The sequence below is a fragment of the Monopterus albus genome, unplaced genomic scaffold, assembly GCF_001952655.1.
Source record: "Monopterus albus unplaced genomic scaffold, M_albus_1.0 scaffold254.1, whole genome shotgun sequence".
Taxonomy (NCBI): Eukaryota; Metazoa; Chordata; class Actinopteri; order Synbranchiformes; family Synbranchidae; genus Monopterus; species Monopterus albus.
Window position 1 is genome coordinate 46,544 of NW_018128134.1, and position 14,790 is coordinate 61,333.

The 14,790-nt window shown below is 39.2% G+C and overlaps 1 protein-coding gene across 3 annotated transcripts in view; it reads right to left on the minus strand.

Moving 5' to 3' along the window:
- thsd7ba (thrombospondin, type I, domain containing 7Ba) overlaps positions 1–14,790 on the minus strand; it is a 181,039-nt gene that overhangs the window by 37,156 nt on the left and 129,093 nt on the right. For all 3 annotated transcript variants that reach the window (XR_002276677.1, XR_002276676.1, XM_020621192.1), the window contains exons 12-14: positions 14,324–14,453; positions 10,811–10,914; positions 2,965–3,156 (exon numbers count right to left, since the gene is read on the minus strand). Coding sequence is in view for 1 of the 3 variants with exons in the window: in XM_020621192.1 (XP_020476848.1) it covers positions 2,965–3,156; positions 10,811–10,914; positions 14,324–14,453 (426 nt within the window). In the remaining 2 variants the exon portion in view is untranslated. The remainder of the gene's footprint in view (positions 1–2,964; positions 3,157–10,810; positions 10,915–14,323; positions 14,454–14,790) is intronic.

Consider the following 14,790-nt stretch of genomic DNA (forward strand, 5'->3'; position numbering starts at 1 on the left):
CCTTTATTTTGACAGGAAACAGATTCAGACTATAGCAGCATTGGCATAAATGTTAATCTCTTAAACATCACCAAATCATTACCCTATTAATGTTACAACATCAGTATAATTAATAAACAAAGATGCTGTTTTTGAATAAACAGAATTTTCAGTTCTTAACAAAGGGCAACATCATAATTTCAACAGGATCTGACAGTCTTCACTGAGGAAAAAAGCTTTTCATCTTCTCTACCATAGTGCCATTTATTTATTGTAAGTATAGCAAGGTATCAATCAGTTATATAATGATTAAACTTGTTACTTGCAACACTTTTAAAGATGCAAATCATCTGATAATGATCTTATTAGTCCATAAAGGCAGTGACTGCCACTGTGGCTGTGCAGTCTGTATATTGTATCCACACCACACATTTTTAGACTTTTAGGGACTATCTCAGCATGCATTTATGCATAGGCTATATTCATACAAGCAGGGAAAGTGACCTCTGACCACTTCACTGCAGGGGTGATATGAAACCATTCTCTCTGACATAATTGCCAAACTTACTGAAAAGCAGCCGTTTTTTAGCTGCTCGCCCTTTACAGCTTGTGATTTTTATTTTTATTTTTTTATTATAATTTTTTTTCTGCAATAAAACAGAGGAGCTCGATTACAAAAAGAGTTCCTTATCTCCAGCTTCCTTTGCAAAACCAGCTGCACATCACGGTGTCTCTGTTTTAACACGTTTTGAATATTGAGCCATAACATTATGACCACCTGTCTAACACTGTGTAGACAGGAGTCATTGCAGCAGATGGCTGCCACTCACTCTGGAGCTCACTGTGCATCTTCTGTCAAAATGTTGGCACATGTGTCTACCACTGAGTGTAAAACATATGTGAAAGGGGTGAAAACTGGTGGTGAGGACAAGTTAGAGATACTTTTTTAGACAAATTTAACAGCCTCCCCACTCTAGATGTGATATCATCACTATAGCCACTGAATGTTTCTGTTCATAGAGACCAGTGTACAGTATTTCTCATTTTCAGTCATTTTAATAAAGATTCAAACAGCCGTAATTTCCGGACCATAAGCCGCACCCACTAAATGAAAGATGAAAAAATATGTTGTACATAGCCGCAGGTGTCCACATTGTAACATGAGATATTTCGACAGCCAGATCGATCGCCTGTAACTTGAAGCGGCATCATATGCATTTCGTCATGTGTTGTCCATGATGAGGGTGTGTGCATAATGCGACAAAAGTAATGGCTCATAGTCCGGAAATTATGGAAGATGGAATGTTTTGAAAAGGATGAATGATGAAGTTAGAAGTTTAGTCTACAGTAGGTCAACCTCATCATCAGTGAGCCTTGGGCGTCCATGACCCTGTCACAGGTTCACTGTTTGTCCTTCCTTATACACTGTTGTTAGGTACTAACTACTGCAGACCAGGAACACCCAACAAGATCTGTAGACTGGGAGATGCTCTGACCCAGTCGTCAGCCATCACAGTTTGGCCCTTGTCAGAGTCACTCAGATCCTTAACACGTGCCTGCTTTCCAGCTTCTAACACATCAACTTCGAGGGCTGAATGTTCATTTGCTGCCTAATGTACCCCACATACTGACAGGTGCCCTTTGTAATGAGCCACTCAATGTTATTCACTTCACCTTTCAGTGATCATAATGCTATGGTTAATCAATATATATACGGTGTTTCTTGAATCATTGCCTGAGCTGATGTCACCTTATAAACCTACCATTTGCCTCTTTGATACCATAACTTTTAACCTTTTCAATCTTTAGAAGCCTGTCACATAGGCACCAGTTTGACAGTAACAGTTGTGCGATTTCTAAGTGACTTTTGGTGTTATACTCAATCCTACACCTTTGTTTGACTGACACATTAAAGATATCACAAAGACTGTCTTTCTAATATCCTTGTTTTAGCTGAGAAGATACAAGATCTCTTCCTTCAGGAACTCCTGGTCATTCACCTACATATGTAACAAAGCTAAAATTTTGTCTTTTTTGCCCGTGGTAGATGCAGAGACCATGATTTATATAGATTTGTGTCATCCAAATATGATAATTATTACTGTATGTCTGGTTTTCAGGCCTGCCACCTACTAGTACTAAAAGTCTTTGGATGGCTCAAAATGTTGTAGCTAGAATTTTAACAAAATCTAGAAATTTCAGTCATATTATACCAGTTTTAACTTTATTCCATTGGCTCCCTATCTAAGTCAGATCAGACTTTAAGGTGCTTCTAATCACATAAAAAAATCTTAAGTCTGTAGGGCCTTTTCCCACTTTCCCTGGAATAATCACCCTGCTGACATCAGGTATTCAGACTTAGTTCATGGCTTTAAATTCAAACTTATCTTTATGCTTTAATTTTATGTTAGCAGCTGATTACCTCTGGTCCTGGACCAGTTACCATTCTCCATCAGGTGGGTCAGTCTTAAAGAATCTGTTAAATTTAGTATGTACTGTGCATTGTAGTCCACATTGGCCGACAGGATCACTGTAAACTTTCTGCTTCTCTCCAATCCTTTGTTGGTTTGTTCACTCAAGCACATAAGCATCCGAGCAGTCTCTCTCTCTCTCTACCTATTCTCTTCATCCTGTCCTCTCCTTTCACTCAAGTCTCTCTGTGCTAGAACTGTTCTCTCTCCCTTGTCAGTGCTTCATTGTCAGAGGTTTTAAATCTGGATTTTCATCTTGTCTCATTCGAGCCTTTGTTGTCCTGTTGTTTTTCTGTTTATTTCCGTTTCCTATATGTGCAAATGTACACATAGCCTTTATCGCATGTCTGTCCATCCCAAAAGAGGACTGTAAAAGATTTTTTTTATTAGGAAATTTTTTTTCAAGGACAGTAGGTAGCCGATTCCGTACTTTTTTCCTGTGTTGATATCATTACACACTTTTTGGAAAGATAAAACTGTTCTTACAATTTGTGAGTAAATATAGAATTTTTACCTGTGAGTGAGCGTTTGCGACTCCGGGAACTGCCACATCCAGCACACTCAGAGAACTTGGACCATGCAGTTAGAGTGCAGTCATCCTTGCAAGCTAGCCGGCAGTCTCTGATCTGAGGGGGCAAGGCGCCAGCCCATTGCAGGCACTCTGTCATATTGGCTGACTCATCGCTCTCCCCAACGCAACTGAGTCCTGCAAACACAGAGGGAGGCAAGAATGTCACTCCATTTAAACAAAGTTTATGTACTGCTCAATATCGTGGTGTTATAAACAAATCACACCAGAGGACATTAGTATGCAAGTATATGCAGCATGGTTCCCCATCATTTACTCTACAGAGGGAACTTGTGGTAGAAGAAGGACGTTTCCATTGTGACTGTTTATGCAGTGCAGTTCTAACAAGAACACATGTGGGACCTCTAAGTTTTTGGCATTTTATTCTATCACAGTTAAAATTTTAAAGAATAGTGGCAGTAATGCTGCAAATCAAGTGGAACACCCAATTCAAACAGTCCCCAATGAAGACATTTGAATTATAATCTTCAACAGACCTACAGGGTGAGAAAGGAACAGTTCCTGATTCAACCCTGACTAAGAGGAGAGGTAACATATTTATACATGCAATCTGAGTTAATGTAAACAAATTAGTCTGCTGACTGAGGAGAGCGGGGGAGGTGGACAAGCGCACTTTTAGCTTTTTCAGGTGCCACTGACTAGACAAGATCAAGTGAATGCACTGGTTCCTCAGACATGCACACACTGCACAGGACACACTGCTGTTTGACTATGTTGTTCTCTCATGCATGCACGCTATGATTTAAGTAAAGTGGTGAAGGAAATTTCTCCCACCTCAAATGTTTTTGAGGATTCACTGATCTACAAACATGCCTTCAATCTATTTCATTGATTTATAGTTGACTTTTAAATTTTGCCCTTTGACAAAAATTGTTGGATTTCTGCAGAGAATGTGTGGGATGGCCATTTGCATACACGCCTAGTATAAAGGCACTGCAAGGGAGATGATGACTATTATTAATGTGCTTTTATGTAAGATTCACACATAAAAAAGAAAACACTTACATTCACTCAGTGATATTAGGATGAACCTTTAAAGGTGAATGTTTGCTTTTAACAAACCGGATTGAAAAACAGCTAGCAGTTAACAGCTACTGCAGTAGTAGTCCAATTAGCACCACTGAGCGAATAATTATATGTTCCTGATGACATTTAGTTCTACCTATTTACTTTGAATGGTCTTCTCTCTTACCCAACCTGCTCTACAAGTGACATCCCCATTCTGTTATCTCCAGTGTCTTTTATTAGCAGATTCCAGCACAGCAAGTACTGACATGGTGATTTTGAAATGTGTGCCTTCCATTTTTAACATAATTATTCCAGCTGGTGGCCCTTCACATCCTGCCCACTCACAAATAGTAACAATCTTTGTCAAGGTATCTCTGTCAGTGACAGGGATCACCTTTAAATATACAGCTACGGTACTTAGAAAGATGGACATCTCAGGGCCAGTTGAAAAGGTAGGTTTTCAAGGGGCTTATGACACTCCAGGTTTTTCAAAACACCTCTGTGGTAATAACGCACACTTCAAGATAAAAGGTCATTCTTTAAAAAAATCATAATTAGGTTTCATGTCTTTTAATAGCTGTATTCAGTCCATGTTACATTATATCATTTCCTTTGTAGAATGAAATTCTTGATAAAACGATATAGTGCTATGTTATGTATTTGCAAAACGGTTCAAATAATTGTTTAATCTGTTTGACCTTTGTAAAGACTCGACCTGTGGACATGAAATGCTGAGTGAGTAGGTGCAGAGAGACTCAGAACAACAGGAAGTTGTGCAGATACAGACTGAGATGACTAAAAACTGTCTTCAAGAAAAGTTGTATAAGGTCTTATTGTTTTGGCTTCAGATTATCAACATTTATCAACATTATATGTCCAACAACTTTAAGGCTGGGTTTTTCATCCACATAAATCCCCCTCCCATCATATATAATTAGCATGTTAATTCAGTCAAACTGTTTGTACAATATTCTTCTATGTGATGCTTTGTGAAGAGTAATGTGAATTGGAATCATCATGGCCATTAAGTTGCATTTTTCCTGCAGCAAAAGATCATCAGCATGACTCATTTTCTATTTAATACTTTCTCACAACCTTCCCAGTCCTACACAGGGAGGCATAGAATGCGTCCAGCTGGTTATAAGCCACAAGTTGGCTGAATTTAGACATTCTGTATTGTATTTAGTGTGGAATCCATTAGCACATTTCTCGCTCCAGGTTATCTCACACACTTTCCAGAGCTGCTGGCTCTTTTTTGGCAAGGTCAGAATTCATCTTCTCAAATCTTCATCTCATCAAGTGCCTCTTTTTTGTGACCTCCAGCATGTGAAATAAGTCTGTGTACACATATTTTCAGTTCATTCTACACTTGGTCAGGCATTAACATTCATTTACCATGTAGCATTGGGTCCAACATGGAGCCAGACACATGCTGAGATGGGAGTAAACACTTACTCAAGCCAAGGGAAACTCAGCTTTGTACAATCCCAAATCAGAAAAAGTTGGGGTGGTATATAAAATCTAAAACATTATTTTCTGTTTTAATTTAGATTTTACAAACCATCCCAACTTTTTCTGATTTGGGATTGTAAACCATAAGCCCAACTGCATGCTTGTTTCTAAACTCTGACCATGAATCTCATCTCAGCGTACAGGCCTGATTCTGGGGACACAGTGTACCCGGCAGTCTGACTGGTTTTAACTGGGCTGAACTATTCTGCAACTGCTATGTCAATATTTCATCATTGCTAGCCATCTACCAGTTTCCAGGGGCTGCATAGTATTTCTACTATTACCATGTTTCAACCAAAACCTTTGTAACTCACAGCAGAGGCAACCTGGCAAACAAATCACTACTTACCTCCAGGAAAAAAGAAGTTTCTACAGTGGTTATGTGCCTGCTGTGGTCTCTCATATAGTATTACTGTAGCTCAGCCAGAATGTAAATGATGTAAACAAATACTCAGTATACTTAGAATTATGAGTTAAACAGTACAGTCAGACCAAAGTTCACATGATACAAATTTTGTTTTGATGCATTTACATCCTCCACATCATGAAGATGCAAGCCCCCATTTCTAAAGTAAATGTGGGAAATGCTGGCATTTGGAGATATTTGGCTCAGCATGAATACAAAGTAATTGGAAACATTAAAATGTAGAACAAAGGCAGATGCACACTAAGTAGCACAAATAGAGGCAAAAGTTAACTGAAAATGTTGCGACAGCTGAGTTTATGCAAACATCTGAAATCAGCCTGGCTGAGCTGTGTCAGACAGAGTCACTTATGACCACAGCAATTGAGAGCAGTCATACAGGAACACTTTCACTACATGTTTGTAACCAGAAGACAAAAACATAATCACTCCCCAAAGCTACAGTGCTACTCTATAGGACAATCACCATGTTAACACTTTATGCTGAGCGTTTACAGACCTTATACATAGCACTGACAGGATAACAATATGGATCAGAAGTACACATTTTTTCACAGATATTTTATTATTAAATTAATGTATTTTGTGTTTTTTTTATGTAAATCTTTTCTAAATGTTTGATTCCCATAATTAGTAGTTTACAAATTAGCTGGTAATTACTTATGTCACTTTTAATTTTTATTATTTACACATTCTTCTACATGATTATTTTATCATTAACTAATCATTTATTAATGAACTGCAATAGTTTCATGAGACAGTCTGACCAGTTACCACTTTTGTTGGTCTGTTTAACTATTCAGCAAGCAAACAGCATGCTGATGAAGCAAGCTGCTCTGTGGCTTCCTCGTGGATTACATCTATTACTCAGAAGGCTTATTTCCCACTACTCTTAACTGCTGTTTAACTTGAATGTCTAATACTGACAGTAAATTTAGATTATTTCTTTTAAGGTTGATGATGATGTAAGAAAAACTAAGGTATACTAGTTGATTTTAGAAGAACACAGAAGAACATCCGTGGCACAGATATTGATGCTGTAACTGAGTCTAAATATTTGGGGGCTGTTCTTGATAATAAGCTCTGTTTTGAGACTAACACAGACACAATCTACAGCAAAGTTCAGCAACATTTCTTCTTCCTAAGGAAGATGAACTTTTAAGATGTGCAAAGTATTGCAACTGTATTGTAGTCTCAGTTTGGTAAATAAAATCAGGCTGGTCAAGCTAGTCAAGGTGACCAGTAAGGTGATGGGTGTGAAGCAAGCCTAGCTTCAGGATATCTTGCTCAGAAGATCATCAACTGTCCTAACCACCAACTTCATAATGTCTTTGAACCTCTGGTTGTTGCCACAGGATGTCAAAAACAAAGGCAAGACATTTCAGACTCTTACACTTCAGGAGCTGTTGGGAGCCTGAATCTCTTTATGTGGTGAGGATGTGTACTCGCACTTCGTCCAGCTCTGCCTTGGGGATTGTACTGTTTTTTTGTTTAGTTTTTTGTCTAAATTGTTTTTTGTCTACTTTACTGCCTGGCTGCAACTTCCTTCAGGATAATAAAGTTGAAGTTAATATGGATACATGGAATGTTGCTGTGAAGCGACACTTCTACTGAACATATCTTGCCAGATGATTTGATTGTGATGTAATGGGAACTGTGCAGTATTTTAAGGCTTTAAAAATACTGCATTGTTATGACATTTCAATAGTTAAAACCTTTAATGATACACTCCTTGACCGACTCCGTCACTGAGTTTTGAAAGTAAGAATTTAGATGGATGTATAGATTTAGGGGCATTGTTAAGCACTATAATACATTCCTGAAGAATATCTTCAAGCTGTCATGTCAAGCCTACATTTTGTGATTTTTTTTCTCTGTGACCACTTACCGCCAATACACATACAATATAAATGACAATAAAAATACAGCAGATGATTTTAAATAAACATCTCATGCTACAAGATGCTACAGAAGAAAAATGCAGAGAAACAGCCAGCCTGTATTTTTCACTGTATTAAGACAAGTGCCTGACATGATAATGCTGCATAACTTTGTGGTCTGTATTCAGCTTTTCAATGAATGGAAATATTTCACATACGCTCCCACAGTCACTACAGTGAATACTGATACATGGGGGGAAACTGCATTGTTGAATAGTGGGAGCATAACTGAACTATATCACAAGGAAGTCAAAACTTCATACAGAAAAGCATAATATTACTGTATCTTCAGCAGACTGTATTAAACCTATGGCTGAATGTTGGTGGATAATCAATTAATAAAGGCTCTGGCAGAGCAATTCTGGATCTATATAAGGTCTTTGAATTAAATAATTGAGGAGCCTATGCTGTAACCTGGTGTGATTAAATCTTTGATAGGTCCTTATTCAATGTGCCTGTGCCCCTGATATGGCCCATTATTATTCGGTCCTAATTATCCCCCATTTTGACATTTATGTGACCTATTCTTTGAGCCATTCACTCACTGAAAAGTAAACTTTAGATAAATTCTTTGCTGTTTAAAAAAAATTGTTTTCTACCAATTGCAAGTTCCAAACTCACGCTTCATTTTTCAGAATGTCAGAGGTATTTAACTTAATCATTTTCTAATCATATTCAAACTGGAAGCTCTAAAGGGCAATGAGGTGTGTGCTTAACCTGGGAACACGACAGGTACTTTTCCTGTCCTCACCAAAAAGTTATACAAACTCACTTGAGAAATGTCAGTCATAATTATACTGCCAAGTAAAAGTCAGCAACTGTGAGAGCAGATAATGCTAGAAAGTTCTCAGTGCAAGACATTAAGCTACTGAAAACTTCAGTTAAATTGCATAGGAAAATCAGACAACAGCCAGTTTCTGTATTTCCTCTCAACAAGTCTGAAATGACCTAATTACCACTTTGGCTTTTTAATAATCCAAGCCAGTGGCAGCCATAAAGGACAGTGCACTGGACTCTGCTGGTAACACACAGCATATTTAAACACTTACAATCAGTTAGGAGTGGTAATGACAGGGACACAATCCAATGAATCTAGCATTGTACAGGTACTGTAAGTCTGAAATATGGGTCATAATGCCCTGCAGTGTGCAATAGCATCACACTGACTAACATTTGCACCTCAGATTAAACCTGTACTGTACAAAAAGTGCCACCATTTAATATTCTAATCACATATTGGCAAAGGCTGCCAGAAAGGTAGAGATAAAATGTCAGCAGCAAATCACCTCAAAAAGAGCAAATAAGGAAAAAAACTGCAATATCATTTATTCATCCATCCATTATCTATACCATTTATCCTGAAGAAGGCCATGTGGTGGTGGTGGGGGGGTCGACTGCTGGAGCCAATCCCAGCTGACACTGGGTGAGAGGCAGGCTAGGGCCCTGGCAGGGCGCCCGACAGGTACTTTTCCTGTCCTCACCAAAAAGTTATACAAACTCACTTGAGAAATGTCAGTCATAATTATACTGCCAAGTAAAAGTCAGCAACTGTGAGAGCAGATAATGCTAGAAAGTTCTCAGTGCAAGACATTAAGCTACTGAAAACTTCAGTTAAATTGCATAGGAAAATCAGACAACAGCCAGTTTCTGTATTTCCTCTCAACAAGTCTGAAATGACCTAATTACCACTTTGGCTTTTTAATAATCCAAGCCAGTGGCAGCCATAAAGGACAGTGCACTGGACTCTGCTGGTATCACACAGCATATTTAAACACTTACAATCAGTTAGGAGTAGTAATGACAGGGACACAATACAATCCTTATGCTGCAAACAGTAATGAATCTAGCATTGTACAGGTACTGTAAGTCTGAAATATGGGTCATAATGCCCTGCAGTGTGCAATAGCATCACACTGACTAACATTTGCACCTCAGATTAAACCTGTACTGTACAAAAAGTGCCACCATTTAATATTCTAATCACATATTGGCAAAGGCTGCCAGAAAGGTAGAGATAAAATGTCAGCAGCAAATCACCTCAAAAAGAGCAAATAAGGAAAAAAACTGCAATATCATTTATTCATCCATCCATTATCTATACCATTTATCCTGAAGAAGGCCATGTGGTGGTGGTGGGGGGGTCGACTGCTGGAGCCAATCCCAGCTGACACTGGGTGAGAGGCAGGCTAGGCCCTGGACAGGTCGCCAATCTATCTCAAGGCTACTATATTATTTATTGTATCATTAATTCATTCAAGTACATTTTTTAATGCAAGCAGTGATTTGTAACAAAACAAAGTGTGATACCTGTAACTGTTTATCACCATAATTGTATTGATACTGTATGTACTTCATTGCAAATGTACTGTATGCACGTTTTGAGTATTGTTACCGTATGCATCATGTGTACCCTACAATCCACTTAGAAAAATGTTGCAGAGGTAACTACAAAGTCACTACACAAAATAAATAAATAATGATATTACACAAACACACATGCGTTGCACTCTTTGAGCTAACATTTCTGTTAGGAAAGCACAAAACTATGTGCATTCATTTGTTTGCATGAAAACATTTATTAGAAACTATTTGTGCACTGAGTGTATTGTGTGTTATAGGGCTGATTATTTCTTCCAACTTGCTGTGACCAAGAGGTGCCTGTGACAACCTGACTTGCTGCCTTCATTAATAAGAGTCCAGTGTTGTGAAGGGACCATCAAGACAACAAAACCTTAATTGCATTACATACTCTGGACAAACTGCCTCTTCCTTTTACAGTTCCATCACTTACTTATTAAAAGAGGAGATCTGACTCTTTGTCTCTTTGACTAAAGAAAGTAAATACAAAGCTGGTGAGTTGATGTAATAGGTCAGCGATAATACTTGCCTCTTGTTTCTAAACCATTTCCACAGGCTTCTCCTGGTCCACCCAGTCCACGTTGAACAGAATCTGGAACCAGAGTACAGCTGTGCCACTTGTGTGTTCTCCACCTGCACAAAAACACAAAGACAGGAAGATTTAAAATGCCAGTTTCGTTTAAAAGGCAGGCATAAGTTTAATATTTTTCCTCACAGTTTCTGATTTGTAATTGGTGATCTGGACCACATGTAGTCAATATGCGACCTCTATATTAGCAGGAACAATTGTAACTTGTTATACAGAATATGCCACTAAATGTGCCAATTTATGTAAGTCAAATGATCAGCTGGGTTGGCAAATGTTGAGAACACTGCTGGAAACAAACCTATGTGATGCATTTGGCTATTGTTACTCTGAAAGTCTTTTCATTGTCACTATCATACTGTGGCCGTGAGATGTCAACTCACTGCAGCCTAAGAAAACACATTCAAATAGATTAAACGCAAGTAGATTAAAAAAAACATTTGATAAACATCAGTCTGATAGCACATGCTGCATTTTTGGTGGAAAATAAAGCTACTATTACAAATGACACAGCCAAATACAGAAACACAGTGCAAATACAGAAAACTCATCCAAATGCAAACAACACAGAATACGACAGAAATGTTTTAAGGGGGCACCAAAAAGTGATGGGCATTGCTGAGACACGCTTATTGTTGCCATAATCTGTCACTCATAAAGCTACTGAAATCAACCACTGGTTGTCGGTATTTTAAAATGATCAAACTTACATTTCCTATTTGCAGTGTGTTTCTCTATTCTGTTGTTTTTGTATTTGCAGAGATTTTACTAAATGCTGCACATGTTGTCAGATTGGTGAGAATGTTTTCTAATGCGCTTGTATTTTCTTTGTTTCCATGTGTTTTGTTAAGCTGCAATGTGTTGAGCTCTCAGGGCCACCGTACTATCGGCTATAGTCACCTGCATTTTCTGGAGTATAGGAATAAACAAACATACACATCTTAGTGATCCCTTAGGGAACTCCCTCAAACTGATTATTCACTGCCCAATTTCATTTGCATTAAGTATCCTTGTATCAATTGTACAATGTTGCTGAATGCCTATATTGCTTTTGGAAGATAGACAGAGACTGAGGCCTTTATTGTTTTCTGTGTTTGTTTATTTTCTTAAATGTTTGTATCATGCATACCACATCAGTGGTAAATTATTAACATAGCAAATTATGAACCATAAAACCGCCTTATGATTAAACCCCCTTTAAACACTGTAACACCTATCTACTTTATTTGATTGATTCAAGATTTACATAATACATCTAATTTGTTTCCCAATTTCAGTCTGTGTTCGGTCGCCACTCCATGTTTTCCATTCCATGTTGGACTGTATCTCAGGTCTCAGGTTTTGGACTCATTCTGCTGTCGGTTCTCGCTGCTTGGTTTAACTGCCTGGACTGTAAGTAAGCCTTTGATTTATGCTTGTGCTTAAATAATTATGGTGGTCTCATTATGAGACTGACTGCTAGCCTGCATTTGAGTCCTTTCTGCTTGCCTACTTTGTACAAACCCAATTTGTAATGATTTTGATTAGTATAAAGCCTTCTAACTGTTCCCAGCCTGCATCTCAGTTAGCACTGGGCCTGCTAACTGTTGTCCCAGTGCAGCTCACATTTGGCCTGCTGGCTGTGCCCCAGTCACGCCAGTTAGTCAGCCTGTTTCCTCGTCTGTTAGCCACTCAGTTGTTCCTGTGGATAGGATTAGGCCTGCTGGTCCTCAGATAGCACTAATCCTGTCAGATCTAGCTCCTCTCTTGTACCTTAGCTCATCAGCATACAACCTGTCCCTCAGACAGTTAGCACTAAGTTTGCTAACCATCACCCTGCTCCACAGCCTACCTTCCAGCAGGGACTCACAGTGGACTCACCACTCAGACAGGGAGACACCCATTATCTTAGCTGTCCAGCATACCCAACTTCAGATCCAGCTGCGTAGCACACCCAACCTCCAGGTTCAGTCATGCAGTAGACTCGAGCTTTGGTTCCAGTCACACAACCCACTATAACCTTTAGTTTGCTCATTAAAAGCATGTAAGCCTTTGAGCTAGTCACACAGTGCACCTCAGTCTTTGATCCATTCAAGCAACACACCCAAATTCCGGCCCATACCTGCCAGCGCACTTGAATTCCAGTCCCTTCCTGTCAGCACACCCAAGTTCCACTCCCTGCCTTCCTGGACATTGTTGACTGGAGCAGCAGATCTCCAGTGTCCTCGCAGTGAAGCAGTAGCAGTTCTCCAGAATGTTTGCAGCGCTGCAACAGCAGCAGCCGCTCATTAGGAGCAGTAGCAACATCTCTCTCATATCTCCAGTCATCCTGTACTCAGCCTTTCTGAGTCGCAGCCCTCCTGCACACCAAAGTCGCAGTTCTCTTGTGCCAAGAACTTCATCCAATGCCACATCTGTTGATTTCCCTGAGCCTGTTTGTGGGTCAGCAGTCGCCGCTGACACCACGCCTGTTCTGTCACTGGGTTAGCTGAAGTTGCAGATGCCATGCCTGTTCCTGATCCCATTCCTCAATCAACCTCCCTGGCCAGCACCCCACTTGCTGTCCACCCTGCTCCAGAGTCAGCCTCATCCACCAACATCTCTCCTGGTCACCAGTCTGCCATCTGTGATCTGCAGCCATCTGCTTGTCCTGCACTGAGCCCCTGCTACAGGCTCTACCTCCACAGTAGTCCCACCTTCTCCGTGACCTTCACTGCCTGCCTTCTGCCCATCCTCCAGAGAGGTTCTGCCTTCGTCCACTTACTGTATCCAAATTTGTTCACAGGAAGTGCAATAAAACCGAAGCCCCCTGTAGTAATAAACAGGCAAAATCCATGCTAGTACTGGGTAGTCCTAGTACATATTAGTTTTTGTATACATCAGTATCATGTGCTATACTAACCAACCAGATATGACAGTTAGTCATAGATGTAGTTTAATTGTTTAGTAGGCCTCATCAAAACACTACGCTGAAATGTCACATGTTGGTTACACTGTCAAAGCTGTCATGTACTTTGTCCAGTTAACAAAGCTAGTGAGAATGCTGGCAAAATCCGAGCTAGAAAACAAAAAGCACTTTTCACCTTTTAGATTTTTGTTTAGTTTGATATCTTAGACATATACAGTAGTGCATGCTATATCTGTACTGTTACTTTCTGTTTCCACTATATAACCCTTTATCTAATGTTAATTATCAAGGTTGTCAGTCAATAACTTTGACCTTATTTTATTGGATTAATATAGTAGAAATGCTTAAAAAATCTATTGAACTTTAAATACAGCCATGTTTAACATTAGTAACATTACAAGTAAGTATCTGATGTTAATGCCATTATAAAAGTATATGCATACATCTGAAGTCATTAATTGACCCTTGTAACACTTAGTATTCAAAAACAGATGACGATCACCCTGTACGTTTATGCAACAGATGAATAAAAACAATGGGAAACTGTTAGTTATAAATGGTGCTTTTACCTATACACTGGACAAACAAGTGTTTCACACTCCCTCTCTTCATACAGTGTGTCAGGACACTCTTGACCTCCATTAGCAGACCTCTGACTGATGGTCCTGTATCGAGACTGTGTGGCAGCAGTCGCATTTTCTGTAGAACATGGAAAAACAATCTTCACAAAAAGGAAAACATTTAAGTGAGTGTTTTCTCTCAGTGATAGGGAGAGAATGTATTGTACTGTATGGGGCACCAAATAAATATCACTATAATGCAGTCTTATCTAGAAGAGATGGCCAGAAAACAAGTGGCCTTAAAGTTGATTGGATCTTGATTAGTGTGTCCTTGTGGCTCCAATGTCCTCCACTTGACTGCAGTTTGTTTTCGGACACAACACAATGTAATGGCTTCATTTGACTCAAGCTCCAAGGCTCATTACACAACACTAATTACTCACTGCTGAAAACAGTGCAATTAATAACATGATTAC